The sequence below is a fragment of the Oryctolagus cuniculus genome, chromosome 17, assembly GCF_964237555.1.
Source record: "Oryctolagus cuniculus chromosome 17, mOryCun1.1, whole genome shotgun sequence".
NCBI classification, from domain to species: domain Eukaryota; kingdom Metazoa; phylum Chordata; class Mammalia; order Lagomorpha; family Leporidae; genus Oryctolagus; species Oryctolagus cuniculus.
Genome location: NC_091448.1, coordinates 60331456 through 60349847, shown reverse-complemented (window position 1 = coordinate 60349847; position 18392 = coordinate 60331456). Strand labels below are relative to the sequence as shown.

General features: G+C 49.7%; 1 protein-coding gene across 6 annotated transcripts in view; it reads left to right on the top strand.

Annotated features, from left to right (window-relative positions):
- SPECC1 (sperm antigen with calponin homology and coiled-coil domains 1) overlaps positions 1-18392 on the top strand; it is a 338358-nt gene that overhangs the window by 72010 nt on the left and 247956 nt on the right. For all 6 annotated transcript variants that reach the window (XM_070061462.1, XM_008270674.4, XM_008270675.4 and 3 more), the window contains exon 2: positions 16765-16935. In XM_070061462.1, the coding sequence (XP_069917563.1) occupies positions 16789-16935 (147 nt within the window). In that variant the 5' untranslated portion in view covers positions 16765-16788. The remainder of the gene's footprint in view (positions 1-16764; positions 16936-18392) is intronic.

The window sequence follows — 18392 nt, the reverse complement described above, 5'->3', positions numbered from 1 at the left end:
TAAAAAGTACATGGGGGCCCCACTGTGGTGTAGCAGGTAAAGCCACCGCCTGCAGTGCCAGCATCTCATATGGGCGCCGGTTCGAGTCCCAGCTGTTCCACTTCCAGTCCAGCTCTTTGCTATGGCCTGAGAAAGCAGTGGAAGATGGTCCAAGTTCTTGGGCCCCTGTACCCATGTGGGAGACCCAGAGGAAGCTCCTGGCTCCTGGCTTCAAATTGGCACAGCTCTGGCCATTGAGGCCAGTTGGGGAGTGAACCAGCAGATGGGAGACCTCTCTCTCTCTCTCTCTCTCTCTCTCTCTCTGCCTCTCCTTCTCTCTCTGTGTAACTCTGACTTTCAAATAGATAAATAAATCTTTTAAAAAATAAAATAAAATCCACAAAGTGGCAGGCAACCTAAAAAAAAGTAGATGAAGTAGAAGGTGATGTTAGAGATTTGGTGTTGACTAACTTCAGGAGTTATTTCTCAAGCATTGCTATGAGTTAATGAGATTACATGTTATTATGTTAAGCTTACACCTCAACATGAATATTGTTTTCAAGGAAATCATGCTGGAAGATTCTGCCCTTACATTCTCATTGATGGAGTTCTCATCCTGGAAGCAATTTGAAGCCTTCTTTTTTTCCTACTTGTTTAGAGATATTTGGAAGTCTTACAGGAAAAATGACTGTCATCACTTTCTAGTTCTGTGTTGTATTTGCCCATTAATTCAGCACCTACTTAGTGAGTGCTCCTGTTGACAAGGCTCAGTGCTGGGGCCTGCATACCTTCTTTTTTTTTTTTTTTTTTTTTTTTTTTGACAGGCAGAGTGGATAGTGAGAGAGAGAGACAGAGAGAAAGGTCTTCCTTTGCCATTGGTTCACCCTCCAATGGCTGCCGTGGCCGGCGCACCGCGTTGATCCGAAGCCAGGAGCGAGGTACTTATCCTGGTCTCCCATGGGGTGCAGGGCCCAAGCACTTGGGCCATCCTCCACTGCACTCCCTGGCCACAGCAGAGAGCTGGCCTGGAAGAGGGGCAACCGGGACAGAATCCGGCGCCCCGACTGGGACTAGAACCTGGTGTGCCGGCGCCGCTAGGTGGAGGATTAGCCTATTGAGCCGTGGTGCCGGCCATGGCCTGCATACCTTCTAAGAGCACCCTGCCAGGTAGGGAAGGGGCAGGGAGACTCCCACACACACATCTTCAGTGAGAGGCAGGATCTCAACATCTGTTCTTGGTTCTCATGTTTCTTGAGCAGTTACTGTGGTCAGGAGCACTGTGGTAAACAAGAGGCCGAGGCCCTGCTATCACGTTCTCATCGGGTGTCAGAGGAAGGCAGAGAATCAGTAGCAGTGATGGTCTTAGTTTGGTGACAAAGACTCTGAAGAAGTAAACTGGGGGCTTTGTGGGGGAGAGGAGGTAGGGCGTGGGGCGGGGGAGCTACTGTAGACAGTGGGAAGAAAAGGCCTCAGGGTGGACGGGCTCCTGAGCAGACTGAGAAGGAGCCGTGTGGGGTCAGTTGGTCAGCCATGTGGGGTCAGTTGGGGAACCTTTGGGCAGAGGGAGCAGCAGTGCGAAGCTGGTGGCTGGGAGCCAGCTGGGCTGGCTGCCAAGGAACTGGGGGAGGCTTCTGGTGAACGGGGAGAGCCATCCAAGCCAAGGAATGCAGGGGGACAAGGCCAGGCTGTGGAGGACCTTAGGGAACATGGCAGAGAGCTTGAGTTTTCATTCCAAATGCAGTGCAGGGTTTTACACAGACACTGACATGATCTGATGGGTTTGTGTGTGTGTGTGTGTGTGTGTTAGATAATTTTTGAAACTTTGATTTTCATTTCACATGAAGTCTATCATAATCACCGTGTTTTTTAAAGACTTATTTGAAAGGCAGAGTTACAGAGAGGGGAGAAGAAACACATACAAACACACACACAGAGAGAGAGAGAGAGAGAGAGAGAGAGAGAGAGAATCTCATCACTGGTTCATTCCCCAAATGGTTACAACACCCACAGTTCCTGGGCCTGGCCAAAGCTAGGAGCCAGGAGCAGGAGCCAGGAACTCTATCCAGGTGACCCATGTGGGTACAGGGGCCCAAGAATTCGGGCCATCTTCCACTGCTTTCCCAGGCGCAAGGATCCAGCAAGGAGCTGGATCTGAAATGGAGAAGCCAGGACTTGAACTGGTGCCCAAATGGGATATTGGCTTTTCTGGTGCCACCGTGCCAGCCCCCCTCTTCACCATTGTAAGTGGATAGCTCATAATGTTTTCTTTTTTTTTTTTGACAGGCAGAGTGGACAGTGAGAGAGAGAGACAGAGAGAAAGGTCTTCCTTTGCCGTTGGTTCACCCTCCAATGGCCGCCGCGGCCGGCACAATGCGGCCGGCGCACCGCGCTGATCCGATGGCAGGAGCCAGGAGCCAGGTGCTTTTCCTGGTCTCCCATGGGGTGCAGGGCCCAAGCACCTGGGCCATCCTCCACTGCACTCCCTGGCCACAGCAGAGAGCTGGCCTGGAAGAGGGGCAACCGGGACAGAATCCAGCGCCCCAACCGGGACTAGAACCCGGTGTGCCGGCGCCGCTAGGCGGAGGATTAGCCTAGTGAGCCGCGGCGCCGGCCTAGCTCATAATGTTTTCAAAAGGCTCTTCTGACTGTGCAGTGGGCAAGAAGGAACAGGAGCAAAGGCCCATGGACACTGGTTAGGGGATGCCGCCGCCGCGTCCAGGTGAGAGGCAGGGGTGGTGGCTCAGAAGGAGCCAGTGGTGATCACAGACACGGAAGTCCCGGAAGAGAAGCACAGAGTTTTCTGGGGGGCTGGAGGCAGGAGCATCAGAAAGGCATGGTAAGAAAGTCTTGATTGGTATAAGCCTCCAAGGAGGGGCTCGGCATTCCTAGGGGGAGGAGGGAAGAATGCTGTGAGGCCTGTTGGAAAGTGGGGGTACTTGCAGGGTAGGTGGTTGGTGTGGCTTGGCTGAACTCAGGCAAGCAGTAGTTTGATTTGGTGGGTGCTATGGTCTGAATGTTAGCGTTCCCCTCATATTCGTCTGTTGGAGCCTAAAACATGATGTGATAGCGTTAAGAGGTGGGATCTCGGGAAGTGAGTACTGAGGTCCCCACCCTTGTGACCCAGATTGGCCTCATTAGAAAATCAGCTCAAGGGAGCTCCCTGGCCCATTCTGCCATGTGAGGCACAGCAAGGAGGCGCCATCTGTGGAGCAGAGAGCAAGCCCTCTCCAGACATGGAACCTTCTAGAAGCTTGATTTGGACTTCCCAGCCTCCAGCACTGGGAGCAGCAAATTCCTGTTTATTAAATGCCCAGACTGAGCTATACCTGTTAGAGCAGCTCAGATGGACTAAGACAGTCGGGGAAAGGAGGGAGTGGTGGGCTCAGGGCCAGGTCCACAGCCTGACGAGGTGCTGCCTGGGCCTGTGTAGAGGAGTCAGCAAACTCCTTGGTGCTGGAGGATAGCAGCTGCCTCCCACACACAAGAGAAGATAGAGGCAAAGGCTGAACGTTGTGCCTGACATGTAGTCCATGTTGGTAAACGTTAGCTTAACCATAAAGTAAAAGGAAGGGTTTTGAGCAGGAACCGACTGACTGCAGCTGATTCCTTGGAAGTTGGGAATACGGGAGCCCTCAAGGGATCTCAACCCAGGTCCGGGCTGCAGGGCCTCCCAGGAAATGCTACACAAAGCGGAGCTGCCGGGGTCTGGTCTGCTGGGATTTTGAGAAGTGGGAGCCTGGGGGAGTCTGGGAGAGCAGATGACTGAGTCTGGGAGAACAAGAGAAGGGTCGTGCTGATGACAGGAATGGAGAAGTCAGGAGCGAAGCTGTTGATTCAGGGTCTGTTCTGTGCCCTGTGCCAAGGCTGGCTGTGGGCAGGCAGGTGCCATGAAGCCACTCCCCAGATAGGCTTGCAGGCCAGCTGTGCAGGCAGGAAAGTGGACAGACAGCACAGAGGCCTTCTCAGACCATGGGCAGGTTTCCTAGAGAGCAGAGCCTTGAGCCCACTTTGGGAGGCCACGCTGCAGTTGGCCAGGCTTGCTCTGCTCCTCTCCGTATCTGCATTCTACCTCTCCTCACCCAGCCCTGTTCCAAGGAGGCTGCCGCAGACCCTGCACCTGTGCTCCATGCCTGCCCAGGAGCCCGTGAGCAGCACAGCTGTCAGCCTGGAGGGAGGGGGAGGATGAGCTTGAGGCACCTCTTCCTCCAGCTCCCTCCCCTCTGGTGTCCTTGGCAGGTTGTGTTTCTCTACTGCAGGCCACAGCAGTTTCTAAATCCTCCTCCCTCCTAGTCGCAACTCCTCTCTCTTAGGGGAGCTGAGCATCCCAGCCCTAGGTGTCTGCACCTGCCCTTGTCACAGGTCAAAGGTTTCTTTCTCATCTTGCCTCAGTTTCCCAGCTGGCTCCCCAGGAGCATATGTGAGGTACCCTGAGCCCAGGTTGAACAGATAAGGCTCCAGATACTTCAGCCTAAATAGACACGAAAGTTTCGGGCTCCTCCTACGCCACCTGTAGTGTTTAGTCTTTGTTTCTCTGCAATAGACTCCTTTAAACTATTCCAAAAGAAAGGGCTCTTGATGTGTTTTAATCCCATCTCTGTTTCTACCACTTTGTCTGGCTTACGCTCAATTCTCTGATGTGAAGCCATATCATATGTAGGTAAGGAAAGAACCACCCACTAGTGGTCACCCAGCTCTTTGGGACGCCGGCTTCTTTGTTCAGATTCAGAGATAGAAGGATGTCACAGACCGTGATTCTGAGTGCCTGGTTCCGATATAGCTGTCTGATTACAGCCTCTTTCTGGGGTCTGGGTTTCATGTTTGGTACCCAGTGTCCACCTGGGTCATCACAGGTCTCCCTGCCACAGTTTTCCTGAGTCCTTCTCCCACTGTCAGAGTTTGTTTTCTGGTTTGAGGTCGTGTGGTTAGTGTGTTCTTTCCCATTTAGGTTTTTTTTTTTTTTTAAGATTTATTTATTGGGGTCGTTGCTGTGGTGTAGCGGATAAAGCCACTGCCTGCAGTGCCGTATCCCACATGGGTGCTGGTTCAAGTCCTGGCTGCTCCATTTCCAATCCAGCTCTCTGCTATGGCCTGGAAAAGCAGTAGAAGATGGTCCAAGTCCTTGGGCCCCTGCACCCATGTGGGAGACCCGAAAGAAGCTCCTGGCTCCTGGCTTCGGATCAGTGCAGCTGTGGCCATTGCGGCCAATTGGGGAGTGAACCAGCTGATGGAAGACCTCTCTCTCTCTCTCTCTGTCTTTCTCTCTCTCTCTCTCTGCCTCTCCTTCTCTCTGTGTGTAACTCTTTCAAGTAAAAAGATTTAAAAAAAGATTCATTTATTTATTTGAAAGGCAGAGTTAGAGAGAGAGAGAGAGAGAGGTCTTCCATCTACTTGTTCACTCCTCAGATGCCTCAACAGCTGGAGCCGGGCCAGTCTGAAGCCAAGAGCCAGGAGCTTTTTCCATGTCTCCCACAAAGGTACAGGGGCCCAAGGCTGCTTTCCCAGGCCATAGTAGAGATCTGGATCGGAAATGGAGCAGCCAGGACTTGAACCAGCACCCATGTGGGATGCCAGTGTCACAAGTGGCAGTTTTATCTGCTGTGCTACAGCACCAGCCCCACCATTTGTTTGTCTGTCTATTTATTTTACTACTTCTTGGTTCTCATCATTTTTCCAGTGCCTTTTCAGGATGAGGTCAGTGAAAGTTAGTTTTTCTGTTGCTGTTGCTGCTGCTGTGTTGGAATCTGTTCTTTCCTTTATTTACCAGGAAAATCTAAGGCAATTGGGGTGATTTTTCATCTGGAGAACACAGGAGAAAATCATCTTTGAAGCATTTCCTGCAGCTGCTTGCTGAAACCTGGGATTCCCTCAGCTGCTCCCAGCCAGATTTCCAGTGTTAGACAGGAAACTAACCAGGTGCATCGCATGCCTGTTTAAGAACCATTCATTCTTATTTATCCTTAAAAAAGAAATTTATGTATGTATTTGAATGACAGTTACAGAGAGTGAGAGAAAGAGTGAGTGAGAGAGAAAGACAGATCTTCCATCTGCTGGTTCACTCCCCAAGTGGCTTCAATGGCCCAGGCTGGGCCAGGCTGAAGCCAGGAGGCTGGAACTCCATCTGGGTCTCCTACGTGGGTGGCAGGGGCCCAAACTCTTGGACCATCTTCTGCTGTTTTCCCAGGCATATTATAAGTAGGGAGCTGGATCAGAAGTGGAACAGCCAGGACTCGGACCAGTGCCCATATGGGATGATGGCATCAGAGGGGTGGCTTAACCCACTGCACCACAGCACCAGCCCCTCTAAAAATTCTTTGTGAAAGTAGAGTTTCTTAACCTTACCATTGCTGACTTTTAGGGCCAGGTATTTCTTTGCTGTGGGGCTGCCGTTTGGGTTATACAGTGTCTAACACCATCCTGGCCTCTGCACAGTAGTACCCCAAGTTGTGACAACCATAAATGCCTCCACACGTTGCCATATATTCCCTGGGATAGAATTGCCTCCTCCTCCTCCTCCTTCTCTTCCTCCTCTCCCCCTGCAAGCTAAGAGCCACTACTGTAAGCAGAGGTCAAACTCAAACTCAACACATATTCTGAAAAGCTCTGGCTAGATATTTTCAACATGTTGTTCACTTAACGTTCTATTTCCTGCTGAGTCCCATGGTAATTGAGCTATGTGCACATTCTTATTTTGTTAGTTCTCAGACTTGAATGCCTCGGCTTTCCGCTTCCTACTGCTTATTGTACTCTCAGGCGAGACCTGAATGCCCTCTCCCACTCTCAGAGGTTCCTCATTCTTTTCTGATGGTCCAGCATGGTTTCCCAGTCGCCTTTCAATGTTCTGGCCTTAAAAGGGTAAGAAGCTGAGGCCCTGAGATAACCCCTCCAACACAGGCTGTGACTGCCGCAACCCAACAGCAGAACAAATGTGTTTTCGGAAGCAGAAGACATGAGTATGAGCTCTGACATTCCCTGGAGCCCAGGCACCTAATTGTACTCTGAAAATAGCTGTTTCCTCCCATCTCCTTCTTTCTCTCTCTCTTTTTCTTTCTTTTTTTAGAGGTGGAAAAGCAGAGAGAGAGAGAGAGAGAGAGAGACAGATACATGGACAGAGCTTACTCCTACCTGCTGGTTCACTCCCCTAATACTGACTCCTAGCCAAGAGCCAGGAACTCATCCAACTACCTGAGTTATCACTTACTGCATCCCAGGGTCCACACTGGTGGGAACCTGGAATCAGGAGCCGGGGCCAGGAACTGAACCTGTGAGACACAGGCTTCTTAACTGACGTTAAGAACAATTGCCTGTCCCCTTCCCTTCTTGTCTACTTGATGGTGTACAATTCGTGAGTTCAAATGTAAATGGAAGTTTTATACTGTTCTGGAGAGAAAAGACACTTGCTAGGGAAATAAAAATGAAAATGTTAAAGAAAACACCCTTTATAAGACCTTCTCCCCACCCATGGGAGTGGGTTCCTAGATTCAGTCATAATTTCTTGATAGATTTGATCCTTTGTAGTATTTATGAGGATTTAAAAAGAAACCTCGGGGTACAATGTGTTAAGCCAATCCCTAAGGTGCCTGCATCCCATCTCAGAGTTCCAGTTCAAATCCCAGCTATTCCACTTCTGATACAGCTCCCTGCTATTACGCCTGGGAAGACAGTGGAAGATAGTCTAAGTGCTTGGGCCCCCACCACCCACATGGAAAACCTAGAGTTCCAGGCTCCTGGCTTTGACCTGATCCAGTCCTGGGTATTACAGCCATTTGGGTAATGAACCAGCAGATGGAAGATTCTTTTTCTGTCTCTCTTTCTCTATAACTCTGCCTTTCAAATAAATAGATAAATCTTTAAAAAAAAAAAACCATAAAATAGAAACCTTATTTTTACTGTCTTGCACTTGGCCAGAGCCCATGTACTTATTTTGTGTTACTAATTCTCACCCGTGAGAAGACCGTTATTCAACCAGCATTCCCACCTGTGTTTATCTTTCTCCAGCCCAGATTTGTTAAGGCAGGACCCATTCCTGTGACCCTCTGTGTTTATTTCCTCCTCCTCTTTCCGTCTTCGACATTTCCAGACGAACATAGGCTGATGTATACATACACGAAGGGCACTTTCCTCAAATTGGGTATGTCTGTCTGCCTCCTTGTCTGATTGACCCGTCACTGTGTGTCGTTGAGTTAATTAAACAGAGCTGGGTCATCTGCGTAACAAAAGTAACAGCAACTGTCGGGAAGGCAGCTGGAGTTTGCCGAGAGCCTACTGTGTGCCTGGGGCTTGCTATGCACCTGCTCCCTATAGCTCCGCGAGCGCCGCATTCGTAACTCCATCTGACAAGCGACGATGCTGGGAAACAGTGTGTTCAATAAGTGTGCCCCGGGGGTAGGATCTGGCCTAGAAGTTAAGATGCCCACATCCCACACAGGAGTATCTGTGCTTGATTCCTGGCTGCAGCTCCTGACTCTGTGTGATAGTTCAGGTAATTGGGTTCCTGCCATCCACAGAAGACATTTGGATTGAGTTCCTGGCTCCGGGCTTCAGTCCTCTGGCTGTTGTGGGTATTTGGACAGTGAACCAGCAGATAGGAGTGAGCTCTGTCTTTCTATGTGTGTCTCTCTGCCTCTCAAATAGATAAAAGAAAAGCATGGCTAAGCTCACGCAGTCAACAGAGGAGCTGCATTTGGATGGTGCATTCGCTCTTATGCCACCCTGCTTCCCAGGAGAGCAAAGATCACATAGGGGGCCATATCCACCCTTGGTATTTAAGTCTGTAGATGTTAGATAATGTTTGAATCTTGACTTCAGACAAACTCTGTGATTGGACAAGTGCTTATTAATATATGTAATGGAAGATCTCTCTCTCTCTCTCTCTCTCTCTGCCTTTCAAATAAATAAATAAATCTTTAAAAAAGAAAGTCCAGGATGAAGTGGTACCATTGGTTCAACTTCTGGTTACATCACAACACAGCAGATAACATCATGGAGGGAGCAGAAAGAAACAGAGCAGTCAGTGAGGGTGAGACAGCAAGCAAGAGGGATTGGGGTGCCAAGCTCGTCCTTTCTGTAAGGTGTTACTCTCTGAGTTCTGTGAGAACCACAGTCTTCCCTGCTGAGGGTGGTGCCTCACCGCCCCTCTCACGGGGCGCGCCTCTTGAAGGTCCCCCCCCCTTCCTAACATGGCCACACTGCGGACCAACCTCCCAGCACATGAACCCCTGGGGAGTGCACTTAGACCACAGCCAAACCGTAGCACATGCTCAGAAGGGACAGCATGGTAGACGAGAGGGGTCTAGATGAGAAGCGTTCTCTGGGAACATTCATTTGGGAGTCATTTGATTAGACTTGGAACCAGGGGAGGAGAATGAAAAGAGGAGTGATGTGACCGAGGAACCCAAAAAGCTTTGCCTCTGAGCCAGTAAGGCCTTAGCCTTTGAAAAATGATTGAGAGCAGTGTTTGGCCTATGGTTAAGATGCTGATTATGACACTCGTGTCCCACATCAGAGTGCCTGCGTTCAATAACCCACTCCAACTCCTAACTCCTGATAACACACACCCTGAGAGGGAGCCGTGATGACTCACATAATTGGGTCCCTGCTACCTACGTGGAAAACCCCGATTGAGTTCCAGGCTCTGGGCTTCCAGCTGGGCCCAGTCCTGGTCGTTGCTGGCATTTAGGGAATGAACCAGTGGATAACAGCTCTGTCTCTCTGCCTCTCAGATAAAAGAAACTTCTTTTTTTTTTTTTTTTTTTTTTATAAAATGGTTGAGCATTTTTCAGGTGAACCTTTCAGAAAATCATCTGATTTGTGGCCAGAGGTTGAGAGAGGAATTTAGGTCTTTGAATTTTGGTTGAAATGGCTCTTCTTTTTCTTTTTCAACCAAGGACTTAGACTCCTGAAACTTTGGGGAAAAGATTGGCTAGGAGGGTTTCTAGCATCGTAACTGCTGTTTTTGTTTTTTGGTTTTGTTTTTGTTTTGTTTTGTTTTGTTTTGTTTGTTTGTTTGTTTTTGACAGGCAGAGTGGACAGTGAGAGAGACAGAGAGAAAGGTCTTCCTTTTGCTGTTGGTTCACCCTCCAATGGCCGCCATGGCTGGTGCGCTGCGGCTGGCGCACCGCGCTGATCCGATGGCAGGAGCTAGGTACTTCTCCTGGTCTCCCATGGGGTGCAGGGCCCAAGGACTTGGGCCATCCTCCACTGCACTCCCGGGCCACAGCAGAGAGCTGGCCTGGAAGAGGGGCAACCGGGACAGAATCCAGCGCACCGACCGGGACTAGAACCCGGTGTGCCGGCACTGCAAGGCAGAGGATTAGCCTAGTGAGCCGCGGCACCGGCCCGTAACTGCTGTTTTTGTTTGTTTGTTTGTTTGTTTTGTTTTTTTAGTATTTATATAATGTATCTTTTTAGAATTCATTTTTAAATAAGTCTTAGATTTTTGAAATTGTTTTTAATTTATTTATTTGAAAGGCAGAGATATAGAGAGAATGAAAGAGATAGAGAAAGGTAGAGAGAGAAAGAGAGAGAGAGAGAATCTTCCATTTCCTGGTTCATTCCCCAAATGGCTGCAGTGCCCAGGGCTAGGCCAGGCCGAAGCTGGAAGCCAGGATCTTCTTCTGAGTCTCCCACATGGGTACAGCAGCCCAAGCACTTGGGGCATCTTTCACTGCCTTCCCAGGCTCATTAGCAGGGAGTTAGATGGGAAGTGAAGCAAACAGGACTTGAACCAGCACCCATATGGGATGCTGACACTGCAAGCGGAGGCTTAACTTTGTGTACCACAGTACTGGCCCCTATTTATTTATTTGAAAGTCATATACAGGGACGGAGAGGCAGAGTCAGAGAGAAAGAAAAAGATTGATCTTCCATCAGCTGTTTCACTCCCCAAATGGCCGCAATGAACCGGCGGCCATATGAGATGCCAGCACTACAGGTGGTGGCTTTACCCATTTGACACAGCACTGGCTCCTTGTATAAGGTTTAACAATTATTTTTATTTATTTTGAGATAAAATATATTTAATTTACATTGTAATCAAGGGTTCAGTGCTCCACTAAATAAAGATTTCAACAAAGTAAAAAAATCACGGTGCAGCAGGAAAGTAGGTAAGGGCTATAAACAGTAAGCAGACGAAAAGATGTTCAAGTTCACTCACAGAAAGTACATTTTAACATAGACATAAAATCATTAAAGCTATCACAATACATAATTCTTAACAGCTTACAAAGATTTCAAACGAAGTTTGGCAAAACACTGTATTTGTAGCAAAACTTACACATGGGCAATGTTTTTGGTTTTTGAAGGGGAATACACAAGAGGCATTTCATTTCAGGGGTAACCTGGTAGATTTTGAAAGAGGTGTACACTGCTGGGGCCGGTGCTGTGGCACAGTGGGTTAATGCACTGGCCTGAAGTGCCGGCATCCCATATGGACACTAGTTCGAGACCAGGCTGCTCCACTTCCTGTCCAGCTCTCTGCTATGGCCTGGAAAAGCAGTAGAAGATGGCCCAAGTCCTTGGGCCACTGCACCCAAGTGGGAGACCTGTAAGAAGCTCCTGTCTCCTGGCTTCGGATCAGTGCAGCTCCGGCTGTTGCAGCCATTTGGGGAGTGAACCATCGGATGGAAGACCTCTCTCTCTCTCTCTCTCTGTCTCTCCTCTCTCTGTGTAACTCTCACTTTCAAATAAATAAATAAATAAATAAATCTTTAAAAAAAGAAAGAGGTATACACTGCAAAAACCATCGTGTGTTTTCATAACACAAGCTCTGCAAGTGGTTTCTAAGTAGTGCTAATCATAACATAGAAGGGTACCCTGGTTGTCTCCATTAGACTGACATGTTGCCGTTGGCCGTGTAGTGAGTTATGGGTGAAATCCATTAGTAGATCATGTCAAGAACTACTCATTCTCTCTCAGTTCAGTTTTTATCGGGAAGGGGTCCTAATGACTTCATTACTGCATAGGTCTTAACTTAGGCGTTCTTTCATTGTTGCCATGGAAACCAGCAATAAAATTATGGGTTGAAAAAGAAAAAGAATCAGGGCTAAACATCAGTAAAATATGTGAGAAATAAACTGCCTTTCTAAAACACGGAATTTTTTTTGAAAATCATGATACCTGGAACCAAGCTGCACTGATCATATAAACCTTATGGAAAACAGATTCTGAAGTCTTGGAAAGAATATTCTGGCCGGCGCCATGGCTCACTAGGCTAATTCTCCGCCTTGTGGCGCCAGCACACCGGGTTCTAGTCCCAGTCGGGGCACCGGATTCTGTCCCGGTTGCCCCTCTTCCAGGCCAGCTCTCTGCTGTGGCCCGGGAGTGCAGTGGAGGATGGCCCAAGTGCTTGGGCCCTGCACCCCATGGGAGACCAGGAGAAGCACCTGGCTCCTGCCTTTGGATCAGCGCCGTGCGCTGGCCGCAGCCCACCAGCCTCAGCGGCCATTGGAGGGTGAACCAACGGCAAAGGAAGACCTTTCTCTCTGTCTCTCTCACTTTCCACTCTGCCGGTCAAAAAAAAAAAAAAAAAATCCATCACAGTTGCTGCACAGTGGGCTCCAGGTCGCCGCTGGGATATTCCCGCAGCGAATCATTTGTTTACATAGGAGCAGGAACTGGATGGCCCCTGGGAAGAGCCCTGTCTCTTCCCTGAACAGTGAGTCAGGCTGGAGAGCCGCCTGTTGCTTTTCTCACGGGTGGCTAATGGATTGTTCCTGGGACACAGTGATGGAGAAAAGCCTCCCCTCCCCCCGCCGCCCCAACCCCAGCATCAGCTTAAATCCTCCTGATGGAGGTGGGGATGGGATGGAGTTAATTAAATCCTCATGCCCTGTGGCAGTGGCCACTGAACTTGTCAGCTGTGGGGGTTTCTAAAAGTGCATTTCTTTTCTTTCTTTCTTATTTTTTTGCCAGGCAAAGTTAGACAGTGAGAGAGACAGACAGAGAGAGAGTTTATAGACAGTGAGAGAGACAGAGAGAAACGTCTTCCTTCCATTGGTTCACTCCCCTAATGGCCACTATGGCCGGCGCGTTGCGCTGATCCGAAGCCAGGAGCCAAGTACTTCCTCCTGGTCTCCCATGCGAGTGCAGGGCTCAAACACTTGGGCCATCCTCCACTGCCCTCCCGGGCCACAGCAGAGAGCTGGACTGGAAGAGGAGCAACCAGGACTAGTACCCGGCACCCCAACCAGGACTAGAACCCGGGGTGCTGGCGCATCAGGCAGAGGATTAGCCTAGTGAGCCGCAGCGCCGTCCCTCCCTCCCTCCCTCCCTTTTCTTTCTTTCTCTTTCTCTCTTTCTTTTTTTTTTTTTTTTCTTTAACAGGTAGAGTTATAGACAGAGAGAAAGGTCTTCCTTGCACTGGTTCACTCCCCACATGGCCGCCATGGCCGGTGCTGCGCAGATCTGAAGCCAGGAGCCAGGTGCCTCCTCCCGGTCTCCCATGTAGGTGCAGGGGCCTAAGCACTTGGGCCATCCTCCACTGCCCTCCTGGGCCACAGCAGAGAGCTGGACTGGAAGAGGGGCAACTGGGACTAGAACCTGGTGCCCATATGGGATGCTGGCGCTGCAGGCAGAGGATTAACCACTGGCCCTAAAAGTGCATTTCTTTTTCAAGATTTATTTATTTGAAAGTCAGTTACACAGGAGTCACTGTGCACTTGCTCCACATGTAGGACCTCTGTCCTTAATGAATTGTACTATGAGAATTAACGGTAAAACTTGTCTTCAAATAGTTTAAAAAAAAAAAAAAGGAAAAAAATCAGTTACAGGGTGAGGGGAGGGAAAGGGAGGGTGAAAGAGAGAGAGAAAGGGGGGGGGGGTCTTCTGTCACTGGTTCACTCCCCAAATTGCCAAAACAGCCAGAGCGGGCTGATCCAAAGGCAGGAGCCTGAGCTTATGTAGGATCTCCCACGTAGGTGCAGGGGCCCAAGCACTTGGGCCATCTTCTGCTGCTTTCCCAGGTTCAGAGAGCTGGGTGGGAAGTGGAGCAGCCGGGTTTGAATTGGTGCCCATATGGGATGACAGTTCATCCCACTGCAGCATAACACCAGCCCCTAAAAGTGCATATCTGAGGCCGGCGCCGCGACTCACTAGGCTAATCCTCCACCTTGTGGCGCCGGCACACCGGGTTCTAGTCCCGGTCGGGGCACCGGATTCTGTCCCGGTTGCCCCTCTTCCAGGCCAGCTCTCTGCTGTGGCCAGGGAGTGCAGTGGAGGATGGCCCAAGTGCTTGGGCCTTGTACCCCATGGGAGACCAGGATAAGTACCTGGCTCCTGCCTTCAGATCAGCGCGGTGCGCCGGCCGCAGCACACCAGCCGCGGCGGCCATTGGAGGGTGAACCAATGGCAAAAGGAAAGACCTTTCTCTCTGTCTCTCTCTCTCACTGTCCACTCTGCCTGTCAAAAAATAAATTAAAAAAAAAAAAAAAGAAAGAGGGAGCACTGTGGTTTGAGTGTCCTTTGTGTCAGCCTTGACCATTAGAGTCCCCAAGGGTAATGGGGCAGGGATGGAGTTCATGAGACCATCTAGGGCATTTAATCCAGTGCTGATGGGAGATGAGGGAGGGGTCAGCAGCTCCTTGCTCTGGAATGACAGCTGATGGCAAAACTCAGGCCGCCCTGAGTTTTGCTTCCTTCCTTTAGCTCTTTAGCTCCATCCTGTCGCTTTGAGCCATTTCTTTCTTAAAATATTTTAGTTAAGGCAGTGACTCTGTATATCAGGTAGGGCCAATTAAACTAGGCTCTATTAATTTTTAAGTGATATCGTTTTTATCCAAAAGAAGAAAAAAGTCATTTTGTGCTTCTGTAAAAATATAATGTGCAAGTAATTCCTTTATGCTGGTTTGATGGTTCCCTTGTCAGCCCTAAAGCTGCAAAGCTTAAGGACGTTTTATGTCTGAATTCAAGCTGACGTGTGTGTGTGTGTGTGTGTGTGTGTGTGTATCTAGGAGGATTCTTCCAAAAGTTCATGGAATATGTGTAAGGCCGCCACAAAACACACCAAACACCGGAGCAACAGAAAGGGTTTATTGGGGGAAACCCGACAGACCAGAGGGAAGGGGCGAAGAAGGAAAAGAGGGAGAAGGATAGCGTAAGAGAGAAATCAAGAGAGATGGAGAGAGAGAGGGAGGGAGAGAGATCAGGAGAGAGAGAGAGAGCGCCACGTGTTCAGGAACAAGTCCTCTTAAAGCTTTGCGGGGGTGGGGCAGGAACCCCATTAGATGGGGGTGGAGCTGGGCCGTGGAGTCACCTGGCTTCCAGCCACGGTGGCCGGCAGGGACTAGAGCCTAGGATGGTGTCCGGGGTATAGATCGCGCCATAGATAAGACTGTGCCATTTTACTAACAATATGCATCTTAGGAAAAAACTATGCATGACTTTCAATTTTTTTGTGTGCCAAAATATACTTATCTTTTTTATTTCATTTTTCCATTAACTTTTTAAAAAATTAGTTGATTTATTTGAAAGGAAGACAGACAGAGGGAGATCTCCCATCTGTTAGTTCACTGCTCCCAAAGCTTCAACAGCCAGGGCTGGACCAAGCTGAGCCAGGAGCCAGGAGCTCAGTATGAGTCTCCCACATGGGAGGCAGGGACCCAATTACTTGAGCCATCAGCTGCTACTGCCCAGGGTGTTACATTAGCAGTAAGCTGGAATCAGGAGCAGAACTGGGATTCAAACCCAGGCACTCCAGTAAGGGATGTGGGCATCTTACCTGCTGTGCCAAATGTCCACTCCTGTGGACTTTTTGAAGTACCCTCATATGTATATGTGTGTGTTGAGATATGGTATAATACTGTGTTAGATGTCTGTGACCAGCCGGCATCACGGCTCACTAGGCTAATCCTCTGCCTTGCGGCGCCGGCACACCGGGTTCTAGTCCCGGTCGGGGCGCCAGATTCTGTCCCGGTTGCCCCTCTTCCAGGCCAGCTCTCTGCTGTGGCCCGGGAGTGCAGTGGAGGATGGCCCAAGTCCTTGGGCCCTGCACCCCATGGGAGACCAGGAGAAGCACCTGGCTCCTGCCTTCGGATCAGCGCAGTGCGCCGGCCGCGGCAGCCATTGGAGGGTGAACCAACGGCAAGGGAAGACCTTTCTCTCTGTCTCTCTCTCTCTCTCACTGTCCACTCTGCCTGTCAAAAAAAAAAAAAAAGTCTGTGACCAAGAAGAAGCTATCATTTTGCTGAAAAAATATCAAATAATCATCAATATTACACACGTTTCAATAATTTGGTAGAAGCTGTGTGATGTTGTAAAATCGGTCTAATAGGGCCCAGCACTGTGACGTAGTCGTTAAACCACTGCATGCAACATCAGTATCCCATATGGGCATTGGTTCGAGTCCCTGCTGCTCCACTTCCAAGCCAGCTCCCTGCTAATGGCCTGGGAAAGCAGCAGAGAATAGACTGCCCAAGTGCTTGGGTCCCTACCCCCACGTAGGACATCCTGATGAAGCTCCTGACTCCTGGCTCCCGGCTTCCGTCTGACCCAGCCCCGGCTGTTGCAGCCATTTGGAGAGTGAACCAGCAAAATAGAAGATCTCTCTCTCTCTCTCTCTCTCTCTCTCTCTCTCTTCAACTCTATCTTTAAAATAAATAAAACAATGTTAAAAAAAGAGACTAGTACTAAGGTATCATCTTGAGAGCAGAATGTTCAATTTCCAGCCAAATCGTCAGCGCTTGTTTTCTGTAATAGCAGTGATGAGTGTGGGGGGTGGGGAAAGGCTTTCCAAATGTTCGCTCGGCAGGTGCATGATGTAAAGACACGTTTTTCTTTCCTGCTCTTCCACAGAAGGACAGCCCCACGAGGACCAACATGAGGAGTGCAGCCAAGCCCTGGAGTCCCGTGGTCAGAGCGGGGAGCCATGTCCCCGAGCGGGCACGGCCCCTCTCTGCAGCCTCGACCGGCATGAAGAGCTCCAAGTCTTCAACCTCCTTGGCATTTGAGTCCCGACTCAGCAAGGTATAGCCTGGGATGCCCAGGGCAGGGCCATGGGTGCTCTGAAAGCCCTGGGTTGGGAGCCTTGGAGAGGGAAGCTTAGTCAATTGGTGGCTTCTTGGGGCAGGGAAGGAGAGTCCTAGAACGAACCAGCATGTCTTGACCTCCAGGAACTGAGCGGATGGTGGTAGTGGACATCTCAGGGGCGTGAAATGTTTAATTCGGTAACCAAGGGCCTCTACCCTCGGTTGCATAGCTGCCTCAGGCAGTTTCACACCCAGCACACCCCCCCACCCACCAAGTCACCTGGGATTTCTGCAAACCCGCCAGTCCTTGTTTGACCTGTCAGCAGCATCAGCAACAGCCTCCAGCAAAGGATTTCTTCTTGCTTTCTCCTTGCTCCTCATCCCCTGGTTCTCTCATGTTGGGTGGGTCCAGGCACAGTCCTAGGAGCCATCTCTGTAGCTACATCCACTGCCTGCGTCAGAGGCTCTCCCAATGCCTCCTTTGCTGCCCTGAGATGAAATGTGTAGAAAATATCACCTGCTTGCACGCATATGAGGGTGCTTCAAAAAGTTCATGGAAAATTCTATTAAAAGATAAATTTATTTTGGTGCAAATGTTTTTGAAGCCTATGCATAGCTTTTGTTAAATTTTTTTAAAATTTTGATTTATTTGAGAGGCAGACAGAGCTCCTATATACTGGCTCACTCCCTAAATGCTTTCAGTGGCCACAGGGTTGGAGCTGAAGCCAGGACTGGAGCTGATGCCAGGATCTGGGAACTCAATCCAGGTCTTGCACTTAAGTGGCAGAGGCCTAACTACTTGAAGCATCACCTGCTGCCTCCCAGGGTCTGCATCAGCAGGAAGGTGGAGTCAGGGGCAGGGCTGGGACTTGAACCCAGGCATTCTAGTATGGGATCAGACTTCTCAACCAGCATCTTAACCACTAGGACAAATGCTTGCCCCCTCCGCCCTGCAGTTTCTTTATTTAAAGGAACAGTGCAAACTGAAGAACTTAACTGGATGTTTTGTTATAACTCACAGAAAAAGTAAAGGTAGCCCCAAAACACCCACACTGCCGTGCCCAGGGAAGTCCACCTCAGCTCTGCTCTCATCATCACTGTCTCTCGGGCTGTGCTTGTCATGGAGATATTCTGCCATGTCAGATCCAGGGGTTCCCATCCTGCACAAGTCAGTTATGTGGTCACCTATTTTAGGGAAGGAGGAGAATTTCACCTGCTCATTCAGATCATGCATCTCAATGAAGCCACACAAGTGGGGTCATCCGGCGTGTGGGGGTTTGTGCAGGTCCAGCAGTGAGTGACCGAGCCACACCTTCCTCCCAAGTATAACACCCAGACCCCTGCATTCAGCCCACCCTCTTAGTCCTCATGGTTGGGTTCCTTATTGTCTTTGAGGGGCTGGGTCTGCAGCTCCCCCAGTATCTCAGCCTGTTCTCTCCCTGTGTGAGATGGACG